We start from the raw sequence: 24,229 nt of genomic DNA on the forward strand, positions 1-24,229 counted from the left end.
TGCATGTAAATGTGCAGTCATGGGTCACTCTCTCAGGGATGTTAATGTCCGTGTTTGCTCCTGATCATCTACAGTGGTTTAGGGGATGGGGAGAGGATTCCTCTCAATTTGCATTCCTGTGTGGTGCCCTGCGTGGAGTAGCTCTTGGATGTCTGGGTGTAATGCTGCACAGACAATGTGCATTGTGGTTGTCGTGGTCCCATGTGCTGTGGTGTTTTGAGCAGTGTGTGGCCATTACCTTGGCAGTGTTTGTACTCGCCCACTATCCATGTGCGTTGTCCTCTGTGCCTCACCATGTAGGCCGACAGTGTGCCATTATGCAGCACCATGGAGTCGTGGGTGTATCCAGGGTAGCGAGCGCAGCAGTGGCCATGGTGCGGTCTGGGCTACAGGTCATCTGGACATTCAATGAATGGAAATGTTTCCTATTACGATATACTGCCTCATGGTCCCGGGGTAAAACCAGTGCAGCATGTGTGCAGTCTAGGGCTGCAATCACGTTGGGCACTTGTGCAATCGCATAGAATTGTGCCTTCAGCTCATTCACCTGTGCCTGGGTGGTGGGCAATGCCATATGTTTGTTCACGTGGCGCAGCAGTGCTTCAAGCACCTGGCCCAGGACTGCACTAAATGTGGACTGGGCCATGCCATGCAGTATAGCTACTGAGTGCTGAAAGCTGCCCGTCCCAAGGTATTGCAGGACTAAAACCAGCTTGACGAGTGTGGGCACAGTGGTGCTGATGTCAATCCTGCTCCCAATGTCACTTTGAATTGTGCCCAGCACCTGTGTTATGGTAGCCCTGTCCAGCCTGTACTCTGCTACCAACTGGCCATCAGTCGGAGCCCAGGTTGATGGCCGGAGGCTGTGGATGACTGCGCGCCTTGCTGGGGCTGGTCTCCTCCTCCTCATCCCCCCTACCTCCCCCACCTGTGCTCCCTGTGCCCTGGGCTGGTTGTGAAGCCTCTGTAGCTCCAGGAACAGCATGTAGAAATCCATGGCAAAGCTCCCTGCTCCAAATGGCATCATGATGTTGGGAAGTGTGTTTGGGTCTTTGGTGGGTCATTTGTAGCCCTCTTGTGTGCATTGTTTGCACCTGTGGTTTTATTTCTCACCTGGGTTCATTTACCTCCAGCAGGCGGCCGGGGTATTTCCGGCACTATTAGCGCAGCTACTGTACTATTAATAGGTCTGTGATTGCTCTGTGTGTTGTTTACGCTATTACAGCCGGCGCTAATACAGCCAGTTGTAATAGCAGTGGCTGTAATAGCGCTGGCTGGAATTAGTCATGATCCGACGGAGCAATATTGGCGGCGCTAATACTGTTACAGCCGGATTTAAGGGCTACCACCCAACTCGTGATGAGGCCCACAGACTAATCTTTAGTTTTAGTTTCTTAGGCAGGGAAACTCTATTTAGGATAGGGATAGAGATGCATTTCTCCAACCCATTTTTGTTTCATAAACATGTCTGATATTGAGAAAGCTACAACTTTGTGTCCGCCTCTCATTTCTGACCCCTTACATCTCCCAATGTGTTGATTTAATGATTGTGTCTTCCATATACTCCGCTCATCCTATACCCTGTCCTTTGCTCTGTTGTTCCTCTCCCTATATCTATCGCTCTCCCTTCCACTTCCTACAATCCTGCTTCCTTTGCCACCTGCTGCGTCTCCTCTCTCTCCCTGGCTCCCCCTTCTCTGTCCCTCCAATGTTACTCTTGCTAAGGTCTACCTCCACACTATGATCTTACTCCCTTCTTCTTTGCTCAATCTCTCTCCTCACCGGCACTACTCTTTAATCCAAACTACTTATACTCCCCGTGGCCACCCTACTACTCTTCTCTCTCCACACCACTGCTTTCCACAAACTGCTTCTAGTCTACCCAATCACTCACCTTCTCATACACTCCTTACTCATTCGCTCCACTCATATACGCACACTCATTAACCTCCTAGCAACACTTCCTGTGACCAGCCAATACCTCACCTTGAACATCGCCTGTATAATCCTTCTCCATGCTTCTCTGCAGGGTCATTCCTCTGCTTGGTCTCTTGGTCTGCCTAAGCCTCCTCTGACCTCACCGTACAGCCCACAACATCCTGCATCCTAGGTCTCCTTTTATATCCCATGGCTCCTTCTTACCCCAGTGGCTATCCTCCCCTGCTGGTGCCCCAGGTCAATCGTTCCCTGTTCACCCCTCTTGGGAGATTTTACAATAAGCAAAACACATGAGGTTCTAAGCCCTAGCCCTTCCTCGTGTGCGTGTTTGCCAGGGTACTGTGGTAAGTCAGAATCGGGAGAGGGGCGAGGTGACATTTTGAATGACTGGTCTGTTTATTCAAAATAACCCTTTCTGTCCCTAATGTCTGGGCCCTGTTCTAAAGAAAAGAAAAGTCGAGAGTAATCGTCAGGATGTCCAACAACACAGCGTTCGTTCGTCCGTCGTCCAGAAAACAGAACCTACCCTGATTTCTGTCCCTACTACTAATACAGAAAAACGAACAAAAGAAAACAAAGTGATGACTTAAATGGTGGTTGGCATCTGAATCACTGTTCTGTTTCTTCCTCAAAAGGGGTTGTGGGCCCCGTTGCTCAGTCAGCAAAAGAAATGGCTTTCACGCCCACTCATCCTGGGTTGAAAGTTCACTTTAAGTCATTTTCCTTTCTTCCTTTCCTTTTTGGGTTTATCATACACTTTGTACCAGTCCCGGGCATCTGATACCCTAGTGATTTTTAAATCCGGTTCCATGCTTATATATGAATGATTCCAGCAGTGTCCTCCCCACTCTTGCTGTTACTTGCCCCTTCCTGGGGTCTCAGGTTTCACTCTGACCTCCTGCCCCCCCCCCCCCCACACCTGTTGGCTTTTCCAGTCTCACCTCAGGGCTGGTTTACTTTTGCCCCTCCTTGGGGGTTGTCTGTTTCTCACCCTGCCTTAGGGTGCTTGTCTTGTACTCACCCCGACTTGGGGGTCGTCCTGTTCTCGGTCCGCCTAGGGGGTTGTCTTGTTCTCAGCCCCCCAAGGGGTTCTTTTGGTTTTCTCCCCACCTTGGGGCCGTTTGGTTTCCACCCCACCTTGGGGCCGTTTGGTTTCCACCAGACCTTGGGGCCGTTTGGTTTTCACCAGACCTTGGGGCCGTTTGGTTTTCACCAGACCTTGGGGCTGTTTCTTTCACCACACCTTGGGGACGTTTGGTTTTTCACCTCGCCTTGGTGTCTGCTTTGACCCTGCTGGCCACCTCCTGACTGCGATGAGCAACTGCATACCTGCATCCTTCAAGCTGTGCTTCTCCTGTTGTACGTGTCGGGAGGTTGACTGTGTCATTCAGTCACCTTCCTTTGGCTGGTTTGGAGCAGATGCTTCCTTCCCGCCAGCTCCTAGTGGGGTCTTGGTGGCAGCTTCTCGTCTTCTCGCGGTCCGGTTACTCCAGCTCCCTTTGCTGGGCTTCCTGTGCCGGATCTCGCTCTTCTATGCTGCGGCTCGTGGGCTCTGCTGCGGGTCAGTCACGGCTTGTGTATCCTGGCCACACCTACCAGGAGGAGGGTTCTTCTGTGACACTCGGTTGGCCTCTCACTGCCCTTCCAACAACGTGGAAGGGCTTTTCTGTTGTAGCGAGGGGGAGGGCTTATGTCTCCTTCTCTAGGTCGATTTGTGTACTGTCTGAAGAGGGTCAAAAACCACAGCAACCTTAAATATTTGCATTGGTAACTCATTACATTTGTCAGTTCTCGTGTAACAAGCAAACTGATGGGATTCTCGCCTCCAGTGGGATCCCGCTTGCCCTGTCTTTTTCGGGTGTTAAACTTAGCAGGCTCACATCCCTAGTCCCACAGGGGGTGACTCCCCCTTGGGGAGAGGGGGCAGACTCTCTGGATTTGTCACAGTCCCTCCTACACTGAACTTGGCGGTTTGGCTGACATCTCAGCTTTCTACCGTTGGGCATGCCGAGATATGTAGTTTACTGGAAAATACTTGAACTGATCAGAACCGTGGGGGGATGGTTCTGTACAAGCATGCTGGCACTATAAGAAGGGGCATGGTTTGGGGCCTACACACATTATAGTGCTTGGAGTGTTCAGAGAGCATTCTCATTGGACAACATGCAGGCTATAAGAGCTGGTAAAGTTTACACATGGTTTTGTACTGAATGGAGGGGGCGCACTCTGGTTCCCTGCACAATTCACCCCACGCTACTGATGTTCTTCTCTGACCGGTTTCTGTGCTTATCACGTCATCATATAGGCAGCCTTGGTGCAGCACCCCCTATAGGTCCCTGGACGCCAGAGCGTTTTGGAACAGAAAAAAAATACTCTTGGTAGCCCGGTCTTACAGGCCAGGGTACTAATAGCAATAAGCCCAGAGCATGGGGGGCATTACCATTTCAAGGCCCTTGCATCGCTTGGGCCTGTAAATATGGGCCACTGGGCAATACCTGAAGTAGTAGTGCCCCTTCACCCACCTCCCCCGCTCTGGGCTTATGGCTTAATTATAACATTGGAATGTTTGCAGGCCTTTGCAGACGATTGGTCTCACTTGGCCAACATTCCAACAGGGCAATGCTCACGGCAAGGTTATGAACACAACTGTTTAGTAAAACTGTTGAAAAGGTTCCTGTGATTTTGTCATATGATATTTAAGATTCCTGGTTGTTTTCTGTATATTTGTTCACTTTTTCCATCTGAATAAATCTATATTTTTGTCACTTAATTTGTTTTATCCTTTAACTTTTATATGTAAAAAAAGTTCCAACTAGTATTTTTACATATGTATGTGCTTGAAAAACACATTGCTGTAATGGGAGTTTTATAGAGCTCGTTTCCTTGCACAACAGTTCAGGGCCTGCATATCTGCAGTCACTTAAACAACTTCCCTTGGTGCCCTATTAACCTGCAATGAATGATTAATGACTGAATTTGTATGTGTAAAATAAATACTCCAAGGAAACACTGTAATTTCAATCTGCATCTATGTGTAAGTCAGTAAAAACTGAAATTAGCTAGGTTTCATTATAATGTTATTACAGGCCAAGAGATCGGAGGGGTTTAACAGGTGCTACGCTTGTTATGCGCCTTCTGCTTTGTCTTAGCCCAATACCTATTGTTTTGCGAGCCAATGACCCCATGATAAAGCCCTACCACCCCTTAATACTCTTCCCCCGGCTGTAATACCTTAGTTTGCAAAACAAATGATCCTCATTTCTTTTTCTACAGGGTAAATTGCCCTCACCCCGAGCAGCACATGCATGTGCTGCTGTTGGAAACCGAGGCTATGTTTTTGGAGGGAGATATCAAGTGAGTGATTCTGTTTTCTTGTAATCCTCTATGTTGCCTGACTTATACTGAACTATTGTGTTTTTTTTTATTTTAGGATTCTAGGCTGAATGACCTTTATTACCTTAATTTTGAAACATGGGAGTGGAATGAAGTGTGAGTAACAATGCTTTACACTAAAGAGAACATTTTGCACTGTGCATGAAATTAAACGCCTGCTTTTATATCCCCTGGAAGTTCTTTTTAACGTGTTGGAAATTGACGAATCACCTCATATTCACAAGTTTGTATAAACAGTTTTTCCCATGCATTTAAATTGTCTTCATCTTGATGGCTTTTTTTCAGTCATTGTAAACTGCCTTCTTTGTCGTGCCTCAATAAATCCTGGTAACCCCTCCCTTTTTTTGTCAATCAAGGAAGCAATTAGACTTTAGTGGAGTAAAATACCAAAAAGTCAAATACATGAGCAATAAAAACCTAAGCATACTGTTCTTAAAATCTGCAGGACAACAGTTCTATATGTGAAAATGTAGATCAGTAAAATCATGGCATTTATAAAACAAATCCAGTATAGTTCTTAGAAATGATTTATCAGTTTTTCTATTTGACTAGTTGATGTTATACATTAAATACATTAGATAGTCATGTAGGTTCTTGGTTATGATTCTCATAGCCCCTGGCAGATCTCGTTTGAGACTTCACCTTACTCGTCGATCATGTTGATGTCAAAGTAAGCTAAATGACATTGATCAAGTTTTCAGCAATGTAGTTGAAAATATGTGAGGATATCCTTGTTATTTGCGAAAAGTAACTTTCACATATTTTACTTTATCAATATCTCATCACAATAACAGGTAGCAGAATACGTTGAATACCACTTTGCACTATTACCTGCCAATGGCAGATGAAAAAATATTTTTTGTAGTTAATGTCCGAGCATTGTGATCCGAGACCCATGAAAAGTAATTATTGCAACGAGGCATAGATGGCACAAATGGTGAGTATGCTCTAGCATAGGATTACGTTACCTGAGCTTTATTCAATGTAGCTTTGTTTTTCTAGATTTATTGTGCCAACCAATTTTGAAGCACTCAATTATGCATGAGTCCTTAAAAAGAGATACTCGATTCATTCAAAGACAAACCTACGTTTTTGATCCATGTAACCTTCAGCCAAACATGTAGCAACAACATTTAGAATTAGTTGAGCAAGGGTTGCTTTCTCACTGAGAGGTACAGAAAGTCCTATCCCTTTTCTTCTCTTTCTAGTTCATATTGTTTCCCTCCTACTTCACCTGCCTCTCCTTCTTCTTTCCTTTTATTTCCTTGCATTGCTCCTCATTCCCATCTTTTTTAGGTTTTATAGTTTTATGCGTTTATATTCACCTTTAACTTATACAATCGTGTCCTTTTGTCTTTTAATAAAGTTGCTTTGTTTGATTTAATCAAACTTTCTATTAACACTGGTGGGCATTTATTGCTTTGACTGCATTAGTTCTGTTATACCAGCTAATACATGTTTTATACATTTTTGTAGATTCTGTTCTCTGTGCTGTTTGTGACCCTGAAAAAATGTGTAGGTTTAATCGTTTTTATCCTTGCAAGACTGCTTATTGTGGTCTTTTTTTTTTTAGTTTATTTTTTTTAAGTTGTTTTTAATTTGATTAATGTATTCGCTTCACTTGTTAATAGTGTACTGACACTATTTTGGCAAAATCCATCAAGGTCATGGTGGCATTTATAAAGCCGATTTGGTCCCTGGCTATGGGCCCGGACTCTGCAAGCAATGGTCCTGGGGAGTTGGCAACCTACAATCTTTACAAGGAATACGCAAAGCTGAACTATAAAAAGGACTATTTGTCTAAATATCTGCTTATTTTTCCCTGTTCAAGAAAAATAAATATGTATTTTCGTTTCCGCTTAAATCAGCTCCCGACTCTGGAGAGAGTCAGTGGCTGGAAGATGGGGCCAGGAAACAAAGATTGTAGGCTTTGTGGTTAAGATAATCTTAGAGAAACTATCTGGGCATAACCATAGGTAATGAAGCTCTTTGGGCTAGCCTAACGGGAGGTGACCTACAAAGTTTGATATTGGCTCTATGTGGGTTTCTTGGCATCATTACAAAAAGCTTCAGCTATTAAACTTAGGGGATATAATTGAAGAAAGTTAACTGAAGCTAAATCCTTCCTTCCCCTTAGTTTCTCCCCATTGCTTCTTTTTTCTCCAGCAACATGAAGAGCAAGTCTGTGATTGGAGTTGATTTCTATTACCTACTTTAAGTGATGTTCCGCATGCAGTATGTGTTTCACTTGCTAATAAGATTTCCCTTTTTGGGGTCTTTCCACCTCTTTATCATATTCCGTGAAGAAATGTACTTTATTCTTTTTTCCTTAAATAGCTACTTTTTCTTTTAATTTGTGAATAAATGTATTATGAATCTTGTATTGTTGTTTTAAACCTTGTTTTGTGAATGGTATCCATTTGCTTGTTTGTGGACACCAAAACACAATAAAAAAAGTGAGACAGAAGATGATTGGTTAGGGAGAGATGACCAGTCCGTAGACTGGGTGGGGAATATAGGCAGGGGACAGGAAATGGGAATTGTGGGTTATTCGGGTGAGGACACGGGGCTGTGCATGACCAAGAGAACAGCAAGTTGACCAGGAACAGTCCTCACGGAGGACTTTGGTGCATCAGTTGAGATATTCTCTTAGGAGTAATAGTGGGTCTGTAGTGTGAGTGCGTTTGTGCGCCAAGTGAGTACAGTACGGAGTGGATGTGAAATGGTTGAGACGGGTAGTTCAGTAGCTTAGCAAGGTAGGAGAAAAGGGGGAGTTTGTACACATAGTGGAATGGGTGAAGCCCGGCCGCGTAAAGGGCGATTGCAGAGACTTCTGCTGTTGGCTGTGCTGCGTTGTAGAAACGCTAATTCCTGTTACTTGCATCTGTGCAAGCAATTTCATCTTACCTACACGTCGTGCTGCCCCTCGCGTCCCTCGTAATTGGAGAGGTTGACAGGTGCGAGTGTGAGAACAGCCGCGACGAAGCGACGAAGCGGGTGGAAAGCCCCGCCCACCTATTGGCCCCGCCCACTCCAGGAAGCCAGGATACAAAACAACATCCCAGCGACCCTTGCGGCGTGAAGCCCGGCCGCGTAAAGGGCGATTGCAGAGACTTCTGCTGTTGGCTGTGCTGCGTTGTAGAAACGCTAATTCCTGTTACTTGCATATGTGCAAGCAATTTCATCTTACCTACACGTCGTGCTGCCCCTCGCGTCCCTCGTAATTGGAGAGGTTGACAGGTGCGAGTGTGAGAACAGCCGCGACGAAGCGACGAAGCGGGTGGAAAGCCCCGCCCACCTATTGGCCCCGCCCACTCCAGGAAGCCAGGATACAAAACAACATCCCAGCGACCCTTGCGGCGTGAAGCCCGGCCGCGTAAAGGGCGATTGCAGAGACTTCTGCTGTTGGCTGTTTGCTGCTTTTCTGCCGTTCGCCGACCGTAAGTACCCAGGCTTAACCGCTTAAGAGAGAGAGGAGGAGAGGAAAAACGCAAGGAAATTTGAATTCCTTAAGCACATGACGCGAACCATCGAAGGCCCCCAGACTCGGAGAAAAACACTAAACTACCGCAAAATGGCAAACCCTTGGACTGCCTTAAAAGCCCCCGTAGATGGTAGTGGCAAAGTAAGTAAAAGCGTACCCTGGCCTTCCAAAGCTCATCTGCGAGACACAGCGACTATCGATCTAAACACTACACATATGTCAAAAGCTTTACCGATAGCAAATCTGGACTTAAATAACTGTACAAACAGCCACTCCCATGATCACTGTTCAAACAACAACATTTCAAACCTGCAAGAGCAACTGACAACTGAAGTAGTCGCAATTGGAAATGATACTAATACACTTCCTCTAGAAACCGCGACAACTCTGGCTTTAACACGACCCTTGGCATCCAACCACTCCAGCCAGCGAGTGCTGCCTGATTTATTTACTCAACCTAATACACAAATAAAAGAGCCTACGAAGACAAGTGGTGATCCGGGTAACCCGTCTGGCAACTCTAACTACCTCCTTTTGGGAAGCGAGGTCTCCGACGCTGAGCTAATTAATGCTACCAATATGCCGAACCCGGACCAAGAAACTCCCGTTAATAGTGCCCATGAGCAAGAGGAAAGAGTAATGCCTGAAGACATCTCGGACGAAAATGAAAATCAACCTACAAACAAACAAAGCAAAAACGTCCCTGCTAATTCTATAAATCTGTCTTTGACGGAAAGTCACGCACTCACAATAGAGTCTTTGCTTCCAAAAGCAATGCCACAAGACACAACTGGAACCAAATCAAGTACAAAAAACAAAAAGAACAAAATACTAGATGCAAATAAAGAACGAGTGGGAAAAATACATAAGGAAGCCCAAAAACCGAATAATGAGCACAACCTGCCTGCGATGCGAAGTAATCTCGCAGGAAATTCAAGCTACAGAAACATGGAGACTCGAAAAACCACTCAGAGAACGGAGAGCGAAAATCAAAGTGCTTATGCATGCCAAGCCCCTGAAGACATAGGGGAAAACAATCTGGACAAAGAAAGTAGCCCTTCGACAGGTCCAGAACAAAGGCGATCCAGCCCAACACTGAAGCCCGCATGCAGAGACGCAAGTTCCATTGCAAGAGCTCGCCGCCTTCAAAGAATCATCGAATTAAAATTAAAACTAAACCAGTCAGCTTTCGATGATTCAATGTCAACACCTACAAATGTTAGCACTCCGTGCATCAAAAACTCAAACAATTCCAATCAAATAATTATTGAAAAGGCACTAAACTCCTCACTTCAAGAAAACGAATGTGACATGGAACTTTCACATCAAACACCCAATGACACCATTCCTCTGGAGCAACAAGTGATCTTATCTGCTGCCACTTTAACTCAATTACACACTAATGTAGTAGCTGCCTCATCAATTGTCCTACTACCTTTCACTAAACTCTACGAATCACTGAACGGGACAATAAGCGACCAAGGAGCGATGCTTACAAATTTAACAAATAAAATGGACAAACTTGAATCTTTTACAAGCTCCATACAAAAACAACTTGAATTACAGGCAGACATATCTACTCGTTGGCAGGAACGGCTATGTGATCTGGCCGCAAGACATCACTGCCAAAACGATACCTTAATGGAAGGTCTGCTCGAGGCTGTCAAATGGATGCGCCACCACTCGGAAAAGGCGGACAAGCAAACTCAAAACCTTGATTATGTTCTGAAGCGAGATAATTTGCCAAAAACGGCTCCGCCACAAAGCAATCATAAGAGATCAAAAGACCAAGGAACTAGTCTGGCAACCGCGTCCCCAAAAACCGAGTGTCTTCGACCACTGGCGCCGATCCTTCATGACAATCAATCTCCACCAGCGCCCAGCAAAAAACCCGAGTCCCAAGTAACGTCGCATTCATATTGTCCTGAGAAAAACGATGCTAAGTCATCGGAAGGAAAGCTTCAGTAAAGCTGTGATGCCACTACAAATGCAAAAACCCTCTCGCAAATTGATGCCGGCAAATCCTCCACGATAGCAGAGGTTCACATGCCATTAGTGGCAACAAATAATTGCGAGAATACGTCATTTACAATGCCCCCCAACATCACAAAGAACTCATTTAACATATTTACTGGTTCATCCAAAACTATTTCCAGGACAGAAAAATCTACTAGAACGGCAGGACAAGGAAACAATCCATTACTTCAAGAAAACAAAAAAGGACAAACAAAGGTAAAAAATCCAAATGTGAAAAAATTCATAAGGAACCTCACAACACCCACAAAACCACAATTGTTTGAACGCACAACAAGAACTTCTAAACAGAAGTCTCATGACGTCTCCAACCAAGATTCAAATGATGGTCAAAACCGTGTGTCCAATAAACAATCCACAAAACGCCGGCGTCTCGAATCCGAAGAACCACATAGCGATAGTTCTGTGAATGCCTCGACAATTGATCTATGTGATCTCTCCACATATTCAGCGGAATGCGATGGACAAGATGAGCCAACAATCACACTTCAACTTAAAGAAACTGCGAGTTCTCGCACGTGGCAACAACACAAAACATTGACTAACAATAAAGCAAGCAGACCGGCTCCACAAAAAGAAATGACTAGACTAGCCGAGAGGCCAACGTCACCACACATATCCAAGCTAAACCCAAAATTAACGTCTAATCAAAAAAACCTTAAAACTCGCTACACATCCAGAGTACATTCAAGCAAAAATCAAACACATAATAACCGATGTTGGAAACTACGACTCCAAAATATTCAATCTGACGACAACGAGATCAACTTAAACAGAGCAAACGTCATGAAACTGTTCGCATGCGTTCCAGTGCTACGGACAATATCGTCAGACGACATAAAAATTGTCGAGTATCCAACCGACCTAACTTCAGACCAAGTACTCTTACATATCGGCTCTTCAGCGGTGAAAAACATGCTTCTACGAGCCACAGAAGATCTTCTAATTTTTGGCTTCGATTTAACGCTGGAACCTGAACACGAATCACAACAAAACATCTTGGGGAACAATGTTCGTGAAAAAATTGTAGGCCTGGACCACCAATGTGCAAACCTGTGGAAATCCCTAGTATATTCCATCACAAAACATAATGGAAACAAGCCACATGGTTCCCCCCGAAAAATCAGGTCCGAAATTCAATCCCATCAAGGAAGTCAAGATTAACAATGATTGAAGAAGACGAGCACGGATCAAATCGTGCTATCCTGGAACACTCGAGGATTTACTCATCTATTTAACAACTTCGAGGTACCTATGAACAACATCCTCGCTGTATGTCTACAAGAAACGTGGATACGTGAACGGCCATTTCGTGACGGCCTCACTACATTCCTAAATCCTGCCGGGAAAAATGCAACCGGCCGGCCGTTTTCTGGCTTAATTACTCTACTGAAGATCAACAACTGGCTGACGCCGCTCGAATCCCGAAATCCAAACCCTTTTGTTCAAAGCACCTTGATACAAATATCTGCCACAACAACGCAGGCGAAACAATTTCTACTGCTAATAAATGGCTACTGGAACCCTGCCAAGATTTCGACACACAGCTTCATCGGCTCAGTAACAACTCTAATAGATGAAGCCTCAATGAAATATAACAACCTAACCATCATAGTATGTGGTGATTTAAATTGTAGCTGGTACAAATTTGACAAAATCACAAAAACAAATACGTTAAAGGAACCCGAGAAGGTTGAACAGAGAGGAAAGCTCTGGTTTGACGCCCTCGCTATAAGAAACTGTACCATGGTCAATGGGAGAACCAAAGGAGACCAACCATGTAACCCAACTTGGCACGGACCATATAGCCAAAACACACTAGACTACATTTGGGTCTCAAGAAATCTTTTTGGCCAAGTGAATTCCCTTAACATCATATCAATGCCTCAAAGCGACCACGATCTACTCCGCTTAGCCCTAGAGACCGACTGGGGCGATGTTCCTGAAAAACTTGATGTACAAATTACATCGAACGCAGCGGGAAATCGCTTGAGGCTTAACCATTTACAAATCGGGAAACTCACCACCGACATAAATAAAGGAAACATCGTGAACTATGCTCCCTTGTTGACGGACTGTCGACCGAAAGTCATAAATTCCAAAGTAATTGGGCACTCAAACAAACATCTGTACAGCGACGTTATCGCAAAAGCAAAAAAAATCATGAGGAAAGATTTGCGGCAGATCAAGAAATTAAAGCTATCACCAGACAATATCGCGATTAGAGTAAAAACAAGACGACAAGAATATCGACACTGGTTAAAAGCACAATCAGCAATAATAGAACAAAATCGCGCGGAGCTGATGCTTCAACTGCTGATTACAAAAAACACGCGCGATATTTGGACAATCCTAAATAAAGGCAATACAAAAGCAACATCGACAATATCAAATACGATTGATGGCAACAAATGGGTTGAGCACTTCAGGGAAATATACAAAATCCCGAATGAAGACACACAAGCGCAAGAAAACGTCTCAGATCTACCATGGGACGTAACACCTCGAAGCGATGAAATTGAAACAACAATTCAGAAGCTAAAAAACTCAAGAGCAGCAGGCCCCGACCAGATCTCAAATATCATGTTGAAGGGAAACAAAACATACTGGGCCAAGTTCATGGAATCTCTGTTTAGAATAGTGTCAGAAAAAAAGAAAATTCCGGAGTCATGGTTAAAGGCGATTGTGGTACCTATCTATAAGAAAGGCGATAGGAACGATCCGATGAACTATCGTCCAATCGCCCTACTTGACACAATCGGGAAAGTATATGGCTCCTTTCTTCGAAAGAAACTCACTTCATGGGCCCTCAAAGCAGAAATATACGATGTTCGTCAAACAGGTTTCACAGAGGAAGCCGGAGTCGATGTAAATCTACTTGTGCTAAACATACTAAAACTTGAGGCGCTGCGCACAAAGAGACAAATCTTCTTTGCCTTTATAGACCTCAGGCAAGCTTTTGACACAATAAATCGTGAGAAACTCTGGTCAAAGCTAAGAAAGTGGGAATGTCCGCCAACAATACTAGAACCCCTGAAAGCTCTCCATTCCAATACCTCAATACAGATTAGGTTAAATCAACAAGGCGAGTTGAGCCAACAAGTAACAACTCATAAAGGCGTCAAGCAAGGCTGCCCACTGGCAGCAGAACTATTCAAGATCTTTATAGCCGACCTACCGAAATGGTTAAACTCAGTACCCTGTTTCTCGCCAAGGATCAAGGACACTCAAATCAAACATATCATCTATGCAGATGATATAGTACTAATCGACTATACACAGATTGGCCTACAGCGACTTTTGACTCGACTCAATGAATATATGAAATCAAATGAGTTGCTGATCAATACTGACAAAACAAAAATCATGAGCATCAGTCATACCAATAAAAACGCAGGAAAAAGATTCATATGGCGAATTGCAAGTGATAAACTCAATACTGTATCGTCCATAAGATACTTGGGCGTGATGTTCAACAATTCCATCTGCGAAACAGCTTGGGTCAATGACATAACCAGTAGAACGCTCAAATTTGGATTACAAGGAGCAAAAATCTATCACGAATACGGGAAATTTACAATTGCACCATTACTGACTTTCTATCTACAGAAGGTCATTCCAACTATCGTATTTGGAGCTGAAGCTGGTTGGAACCTGGATTTTTGCTTATGGCAAAGACTAGAAGGGATCTTCTGGAAACACGCCTTGAGGCTTCCTCACTACATCTCGACAGTGGCTCTGAGATACGAACTTGCACTTAATTCGCTGTATATGACAGTGATCTGGAAATCCCTCTCCACCATTAGGAAAATGTACTGCAGCAAAAAAATACCAGCATACGAAATTTTCAAGATCAGAAATGACGACACCCAAGCAATATTAATCCAAATTTGGAAAAAAAAACTTGAAGCCATAATGAACTCCGCAAATATAAGTCAATCTGACCTAATCGATCGACCACAACAGGCGAAAAAAAAATTAGAAGAATGGGACTGGATGCATAACATTGAAAAACGCAAGAAACTAAAAACGAGTCTTCCATTAGGTCTTGGGGAAACAAAACTACACAAGCCACCAAAATACCTTCTAAATTGTCCTTCACGATATCACAGGAACATGTTTCTAAAATTTAGGCCGAACGCCCTAAACAATCGAGAAATGCTATGGATACGAAAAAAGAAAGACACTGTAGACAACAAATGTCGATTCTGTGATGCGAGCGAAATAGAGTCCCTCAAGCACTTGATACTTGATTGCACAGGCACAATCACACAGCGGACCCTGCACCTAACTAGCTTCAAACCTCAGAACTATGACACGAATGATTGGTGGTCATATGTAAGCGCCGGCCATAACATTAAGCTATCATGCAGGATAATTGACTACTTAACCATGATTCTCTGTAATACTACTTGTGATAAGGAAAAGAAAAATCTTTAATCAACAGTGATCCAAACTTATCACCAGCACAATGATCACACTGTGAATAAACAATGGAGAGGACGGATGAGATGCGAGAAAGGTCAATTATAACAAAAGTTCGATTTAAGTATCGAACTGTAGTTTTATTAAAAGAAAAAAAAAAAAAAAATAGTGGAATGAGTAGTGAGATCTAAGTATGGGGGCTGGGACTAGGAGGAGTGGAAAATCAGAGGGATAGAGTATTGGTCGGAGGAGTAAAAGGTGCGAGGGTAGAGAGGGAGAGGTGTATGTAAGAGTTGGTGAATTCACTGGAAGTCTGAGTAAGTGCAGGGCATTTCTCAACTCCTCTAAACCACCAACTGCAGCCTAGAGTAGGTACAAGTAGTAAATCCCTGAGGGAGTTAGTTAGCCGGCATATAGGAAACACATTGCTAGTACCAATTAGCCACCAGACAGTAGGCTTTACTGGTCGGTAACACTAGCCAAGGGGTTACAGATGCCTGGGTTAGGGAAGAGATTCCAAGGAGGAGAGTAGGATGACCATAGGGCCCACAAAAAATACCATTAAAGACCCTTGGACAGCCCTGGAGACTCGGAGTGGTTTGTAGGTCCTCGGTGACATACCACACAGCTGCAGGGACTTTACCACAATAAGGCACAAATGTTGTTTTCACAGGAACCCGGTGGTGGCGACACGTTCCTGCATTACGCCTCATCAGGAAGAGCCAATTGAGCCCTAGTGCACGCTAGTTTGGTATAGAAGGCAAATCGGAGGTGCTCAATGGGGGCAACCAAGTGTGGCCATGCCAGCGGTTAATTCCCGGCTTGGCTAAGGAGTCAGGTCAGGCTACTTTACTGTGTGGGTTATTTTACAGATCTCCACATGAGGAATCATAAATGCCCACAAAACCCTTGCTCCCTGATGGACACATCCCGAGCCTTCCTCGGTAGTAGATTGCCATTACTCGTTCTACACCCATTCTATGGAGACCTGTGATCTATATCTTTGGGCATTGCCTCCCTAGCCTGCAAAACGTAGTCTGAAGCCATGCTGGAACCTTCAGAGGTTAGAACCTCGACACATGATTTTTCCATAACTAATGTGGCCTTGGACAACAGCCTGGATAGAGGTATGTCTGGATTCATTATCCTTATGAGGACTGGAGCATCGACCAACCTTCTCTGTGACCTCAAGGTGTGTTATATTCCCCCATGTTCAGCTTACTTTCACACATCTTCTCTGATCCTGTCTGGACACTCCTTAGTCCATCCTTGCTGCGTCAGCCTATTCCTTCCTCCAGATAGTCACCACTTTGCTGGAGAAGGAACCCCTGTTTGCTGAAAAGTGTATATAGATCATGGTTGCCCCTACCATGACAGATTGCTAGAGATTGTTAGGGACATGGCCCCTTACATTACACCTGTATCACCCATGCCCAGGTCCTCGCACAAGCAATTTCTCATATATCCCCAGTTGTAGACACGCCAGCTGCCTTGCCACCTTCATCTTCAACTTGCCTCGTTTCTTTGGAGGAGGCACCTCCAGGTCCATCTGGCATGTAGGATGCTTCCTTGGTAGTCCCTCTTCAGTCAAATACTTCCATGAGAGGGTGATGGACAAAATTGATTTTTTTTTTTTATCCCTACAGCTATTTGCCTCATTTCCTGAGGAGATCAGAGTGTTGACATCAGACACATACAAAGAAAGGAATACAATCATGAGGGGAACTCCACAAACAAATCTTCTATGGCCTAAACTAAAAACATTTACATTTATTATTCTACAAAAGTAAAAAATGCATCATATTCACACAATAATATAACAAAATACAAAATTGCGGAACATGGCCAGATGTGTGTTGAATGATAGATAAACCTCTATACACAATTTGTGACCTCATACATTTTGGAACATTTGCATTATGCTAATTGATGCACATGGTACAGACTTAATCTTTTGATATAACAACAATATCCACTATATTGTCCCACAACCCAACATGTTTCTGTCCACAGTCAACTTAATGTTGGACATTCCTGAGGGGTACATTCCTCGTGTATCTCCTATTAGAAGAACCTAGTTTCCTCGAATTGTTCTTCCGTCTAGGAACTCCACTAATTCGTTCCCAAGTAGGCCAATGTTATGGTCCACCAAACCATTAACTAGGTGTCTGGTCATGCCACAAGTTCTGAAGAATTAAAAACACAGATAAAACACCAAGTTCCCTTCTCAGAGGTATGTTTCTCCTTGTATCCATGCCTAAATGTGATGTTCATATAATAAAAAATAATCACAATAACTGTTAATTTAAAAGATGACAGAAAAAAATGTGTTTAATGCTAAATAAATGCACGGGTTGACTTCATTAAGCTATTAGAAACTCTGGTTTTTTTCGGTCATCTGATTCTTTTTTTAACAAAGGGGTTGACTTTGTTAGGCCGTTCATGTACAAATGCTAGTGTGAGCCAATGAAAATGAAGCACAGACGAGTGCAGAGTCATTGATGTAAGATGTCGCCCAATGATAAGCACTGAGAAATCCTGAACTTATTCACTTCAGCAAAAGAGACTAAATGGCAGAGGTCCGATGTCAGCCGGTGAGAACCACGGACGAGTGCTGGACCAGCTCACATCAGCAAACAACACTAAATGGAGTTAAGATGTCGCCCAATGAGAATGTGATGTAATGAATTCTCCTACTGAAATTGCACAGCAAGGTATATTCGATCAAAAAGATTTGATGAAATCTACCATTACCTTGTTTTGCATTCATCTCTTCTGCACAGGTGGTCTGTGGTGGGGGGGTGGCAACTAGTGGTCCTACTGTGGCCTAGTCGTGAGGGCGAAGCCAGTGGGCCAGGCTAGAATAACACCAGGGCTACCCTCCCACTTCGGTTTCCCCCCAGAATAATGCATGTCCTCTGTTCAAGAGTGAGAATGATTTGTGAGGCAGACCTGCAAGATGTATATGTTCCCTTTTGACCACCTCATCGGAAATGTATGCAGTTATCTCTTGGGTCTCTACACCTCCACTGATTCTTTTATTCAGAGTATTCTCAAAGGTTATGTGAGCGATAGCTGCAGTGTTTTGCCAGATGGGTATACACATCTGTAACTGGATGTCTGGCATGCGATGGGTCCCTCCTCTTCACAGGCCATAACACAGGTACTAGGCTTTGATATATATTTCCATCAACTGGAGGAAGTCTTTACTGCAGTCTGTACAGCAGCTTTTGTTCACTGGATATCTTTAAGAAATGCAGAGGTGCCACACCTTCCCCTTAGGATTCCAGGATGGCGGCTATTAGCTAGCTCTGCAAAGTATTCAGCTACAAACTTGTCTTCATACCCCTGTTGTTTAAAATGCTTTTGAGTTCCACGTCATCTTGCATCCTGGCAGTTCCTTATCTTAGTCTTTATATTTGACAGACACAGCTGCAATTTGCCAGTTGTTGGAAATGGGGATAATCTGTGGTTTCATCACCTCAGTTACTACGATCAACTTCGACTCTTGTTGGTGAGACGATCAAAACACATATGTATGCATGTTTGATTAGGGGTGCTATGGGTTGGGTGGAGGGGGCACATTGGGCACCCCCATTAAAAATAGAAGAACAGAAATTGTACGCCCAACAAGAGTCGAGCAAAAGGTAGTTGATTAAGCCACATATTACCAAAACAGGACTCTCATATTTGATCCTTCATGGTCCCTATTTCCAATCTAGTTTTGATGAACCACCAATGATGTCTTAATTATTTCCCAGAACCCTTTAATTACATTATAACTGATGCCTCCTTCTCAGGCTAATGTGCCCCCTAGAGTCGTCTGCAGAGTCGCTATTCATGAAACTCCCAAGAAGAGTAGTTAAACATTCTGTTGGAATTAAAGGTGACAATATTTTTAGCACTTGAGGCTTTTCAATTTCACTCTCCACTGCTACCTCATGTTTATCCTTATGGACAACAAAACTTCCATGTTTTGTTAAAAAGCAGGTCAACGCAAGGACGCCACCGGGGGGGGGGGTGCTGATTCGGCAGCCTGCGCGTATAGCTCCCAACTCACCGGGTCTGAAGGGGGTCAGAGCCCCCCCTTGATCACCCTCACCGGAGTGGAAGCAGTAGACCCTTCAGTGGGGGAACACCCAGGGCACATCGCCAAGCAGTTTGCGGCAAATCGGTGTTAGGCAGAATCCAGTGCAGTTCCCTTAGGGAGCACTATACCAGATTAGGACTACAGGTGAGAGCAATACATCCCCTTTGGTATCAGTCTGCACCACAAAGATTTAGTTGGTAGCTGTGGCTGAGCAGTCGGACTTATCTCAAGAGGGAGATGAGCAGTATTCAGGGTTTACACAATAGGTCTACTGTACCATGGTACAAAGCTTGGTATTAAAAAGTAGTAGAAATGGCATTTCACAATGTTTAAGCATGGGAAGGAAAGGGTAGTTAAAAGAAATAGGTGCACCAACACAGTTCTCAGTGAGAATCGATCTAAAGAAAGCAGATCTAACAAATGTAACCAGAGTCAGTAGGCTTGTGCCAGAGTCAGTTGTACAGGGCAAGGGCCCAGGATCAAAATGTTCTTGTAGCTGCAGTCAAGTCTTTGGTTAACGAATTTGAAAAGGTGGTTGCAGAAGTTGAAAAGACAATATTAAGAGAGGGAGGTGGCCAACCCAACAGGTAGGTAAAGGATTTAAAACACCTTTAGCACTACTGCGAAGAAAGGGCGGCCTGGCGGAACAATGTACCTTAAAATGAAGAGGTGGCTCCTGCGGTGACGGTTGTTCCTGGTAGTTCCTGCAGTTTGGATGATCCAGTAGAGGAAGAGAGGCTCTTGTCGTGGAGGAAGGTTCAAGTTACTGCACTACCCAGGTATGAAACCAGCCACGGTGCTGCCCGACGAATAAAAGGTACGCTCCTTTAAATCGCGGTCCGGGTGGACTGGTGCCTGGGTATCCGGCCTCCGAGTACAGGGTACGGGAGATTCGACCAAGGCAGGTCCGGCAAGGCGATTGGCAAACTGGTTGGCCCCACCAGCTCAAGGGAAGAAGGCTCTTGCAGATGAAGATCTTCTCTCGTCGTGTGGAGAAAAGTGGTGAGACGCTGCAGCAGGGCTTCACCGGTGGTTCAGTCATTGCAGATGTCTTTGGCTTCTCTACTCTTCGGCTTCTTACTTCCAGTAGCGACGTCTTGCTCTTCCAGTCCTCGGGACCCTGCTTTTATGCAAAAAGATCCCCATTCATACACCGTAGCTGTCACTCACAGTGGAGTGGTCATCTTGGCGGGAGACCCTCCAGCCTATCAGGATAGAGTGTGACATGGGTTGCGGAGGCAACCCTGTGCAGGGGTCCTACTCTCCCCTCCCACACAATGGACCCACCCCAGACTCAGTGGCGCCGAAAGGAGGGCTTTTCGGTAGAAGCCCGCCAAAAGGACGAACAAAGGATCCCCGACCTGGGTTAGGAGTTTAGAGAAAGACACGAGAAAGAAGTTATATTAAAGTTCTGGCAAATAAAACCTACCGGAGCAAAGTTAATATTAAAATGCACCGGCGGTATGTTAGAGGCTGTCAGAAAATGTGGTAGCGTAGAACAATGGGAAAATCCCATAGGGAAATATTTGCGGTCAAATATTTATGGTAGTAACCACTGCCACCAGCCAGAAACTTTTGCGTTAGGGACTGTAGGGTAAAAACTATTAACCCCTTCCAGTACCTCCATAATAAAATGGGTTGTACTGGTTTAGTTCATAGGATTTGACTAGTAAAGTCAATGGGGACATTACATGCCCTGGGAGACAGTAGTCAGTCCCAGGGTATGGAGTCTGTTTGGGGGTCGCTATGACACCCCTGTGTCACTGCACTGAGGCTGCTTTGTAACACATGTGAATAAAGATGGTTACTATGGGGTTGAGAAAGATCCCATAGGCATTAAACACACACATAGCCTAGAACACACATAGCAAAAATGCCTAAGAGTGGGAAAAAGAGTCTCACTCTTAGCTGGTAAAAAGAAACAAACCCTCCAAATCCAGCAAAGCTGCTGGGGGACACTATAGGTAAGGGAAATCAGCCATAAAATTAGTATTCTCCCTAACAATCGGCCCGGCACAAAGAAAGTTACTTGAGGGAGAAGACCTCCCAAGTGAAGGAGGAAAAGGTGCCTGCATCGCCGCTTCAGCCCACAGAGGCATACTGGTACCTTTAGCCCGTGGCACCACTTTGAAACTAGGGCCCGGGCCAAGCGGCTGTGAGGGCGACCGCCCCCGTAGGAGAGGCCGGGGCCCCCCCAACCCTGGCGAAGTGACGGGGAGGGGTGAAAGGGAGCTGTTGTGGCCACCGAAACGCTGCGGCATGGAATAAAGCGAGGAGAAGCGGCCCAGCTTGTGGGATGCACTGAGGTGAGTGAAACAGACAGAGAGGTGTCTACCCCCGCACCCCTCCCAAGGAAGGGCCTATAGACCTCGGAGGGACCCACGCTTGGTGTGCCCTATCCCTGCCTCCCAGTGGGAGCTGGCTAGGATGGCATCTACCAGCCGGGCAGGCCTAGTCATGTAGGGGCCCCGGAGAAGGCTAAAGTGGGCAGCGGAGACAATTGGAGGAGAGGAGAGTGCAGAAGGTGTGGGCCCCCTTCTTAGTGGCGTGTGCCCGCCTCCAGACACCCCATTGCCCCATCCTTAGGGACCGTAACCTGGCAAAGAGGTGATAACGGAGCACCTGGAGAAGGGCCACAGGGTGGGAAAGTTCTGGCTCCCCCTCCCATACACAGTGGGGCCTGGCACAGTGCATTCACAGAGATGAGGGAGAGTAGAGTGACGTGGAGAGCGAGTGGAGCCTTCTGAATGTGAGCCATCCCCTGGCTGGCAGAACGTGAGGGTGCAAGAGACACCCCCCCCCCTGAAACACATCCCACAGCAGAGGGGGTATACCACGCCGGACAGTGAGGAACGCCACATGGACGTGAGAGCCAAGCTAGCTAGCTTTGAGTACACGCGGGGTGAGACCCGGGTGGAGTAAGGGTCCTGGGCCACCATGGCGGCAGCTGGGGATGACTCCACAAAAAAAGCACATAGCTGCACTGGTGGAGGAGATCAGAAGCATGCAGGCCGACATTGAGGGAGGGTCGACAGAATAACCCAAAGGATGAACAATATGGTAGATGGACTGGAAGAGGTGGAACACATCCAGTCTTCTCTGGATGCCGTGGAGATGCAAATGGACGTCAGAATGTCTGAAATGGAAAGAAGAGAGGGAGAGACCACATTGAAAATGGACGACCTCGAGAATCGAGAAAGACGGAAACAACTTAAGACTTTTTGGGATCCCAGATAAGGAAGGGGAGACGGAGATGGACCTGGGGATGATCCTCCACAAAGTCACCAAACTCATCTTTGAGGATGACACTATCGATTAGGCCAAAATAGAAAGGATCCACAGGGCCGGAGGACCAGATGGGAGCCCCAGGTCGGTTCTTGCCCGCTTTCATAACTATCCCAATAAGCATAAGATCCTTGTGAGGGCAACAAAGAAGGGCCCTGTGATGTACGCTGGCTCCAGAGGAACGGTCTTCCAGGACCTGTCCTTACTAACACTTGCAAGGAGACGTCTGTGCTCGCCCCTAACAAAGTGGATGAATGAAAAGGGTGTTCGATATCGGTGGTGCTTCCTGTTTTCCATAGCCTTCGAAGTGACGGAACTAAATATAAAATGTCCACTGAGGATGATATACAGAGAGCAACTAGCAACCTAGTGGGCGAGGCCGTGGGCTCACAGGGGCCCAAGGAACGGGAGGGGGGGTGGCCAGTGGCACATTAAGGGACTCAAGAGACAACGAATGCCAGGGTCTCGGAAGTTCAGGAAACTTAACACATTTCCTGCGGCTGGCACCTGATAGCAGAGGAAGTTTTCACTAAGTGGAACGCTGGGGGATGGGGGGGCTACTGGAGGGGGTCATGTAGGACGGGACGTCACTAGTCTGAAAGGTGTTGAGACGGTTCGCCTGTCATTTAGTGAACTGTGCACCGGAGAGGGCTGTGGAGGAGTGGGTTAAGGGGTGCTAAACGGAGAGAGGGGAGGTTTGAGGAGGGGGAAAGTATTGTTATGATGTTGGGACTCATGTGATGGGGTCCGGTTGGTGGTTCGGTTTCACCCTCGTGATGTTAACTGGGGAGGGCTGGGTGCCGCTCAGGATTTGGGGAAGGGAGGGGGAGGGTATGAAGGGGAGGTAGGGGGAACCTGGTACCAGTGTCCTCTCCTAGTTTTGTATTATCTTTCTGTGACATAGTTTGTTTCGGCACGTTATGGCTAACCTGGTGGCGAGGGCGAATGGTTTGTACTGGGATAACATGATGGTGAATAGAAGTAAGGGCGCCCAAGAGGATGGGAACTCTTAACGTTAAGGGCCTGAATTCACTGACTAAAAGGTCCCTGGTGGCAAGAGAATTCCGTAAGGGTAGAGCTAGATGTGATGTTCCTCCAGGAGACCAAATTCTGCAAGGGGGAGGAAAGAAGAATCCCTGTTGGTTCGTTGGGCCAGGTGTACTGGGGGTCGGGCCCTATAAGAAAAGCTTGGGTGGGTATCCTATTTAACAGAGCGCTTAAGTTGGAGGCATACATGGTGTGGTCAGATGTGGAGGGGAAGGCCCTTCTGGTCTTGGGATCCATCAAAAAGATGTGTTTTACATTTGCCACAATATCTGCTCCCAACCAGGGGCAACTGAGATGTCTGAAGAACATTCTCCCGAAAATAATGGTGGAGAGTTTGGGACACCTCATTATTGGAGGGGACTTTAATATATGGGCGGATGTGAATCTGGCTAGGCAAGGGCTGCAAGACTGGGAGCAGGGAGTGGGGAGGCCAGGTTATGGGGAGGTTCAGCCGACTCTTGAACTGTATGGACTGAGGGACATGTGACGCCACTTTCACCCGCAAGAGAGGGGATACACCTTCTACTCTTCAC

General features: G+C 45.6%; 1 protein-coding gene across 4 annotated transcripts in view; it reads left to right on the top strand.

Moving 5' to 3' along the window:
* The window catches only part of KLHDC2 (kelch domain containing 2), a 1,007,914-nt gene that overhangs the window by 337,178 nt on the left and 646,507 nt on the right, over positions 1 to 24,229 (top strand). For all 4 annotated transcript variants that reach the window (XM_069637406.1, XM_069637403.1, XM_069637404.1 and 1 more), the window contains 2 exons: positions 5,212 to 5,292; positions 5,369 to 5,427. In XM_069637406.1, coding sequence (XP_069493507.1) covers positions 5,212 to 5,292; positions 5,369 to 5,427 — 140 coding nt within the window. The remainder of the gene's footprint in view (positions 1 to 5,211; positions 5,293 to 5,368; positions 5,428 to 24,229) is intronic.

The sequence above is a fragment of the Ambystoma mexicanum genome, chromosome 14 (assembly GCF_040938575.1).
Source record: "Ambystoma mexicanum isolate Mex_15411 chromosome 14, UKY_AmexF1_1, whole genome shotgun sequence".
NCBI classification, from domain to species: Eukaryota; Metazoa; Chordata; class Amphibia; order Caudata; family Ambystomatidae; genus Ambystoma; species Ambystoma mexicanum.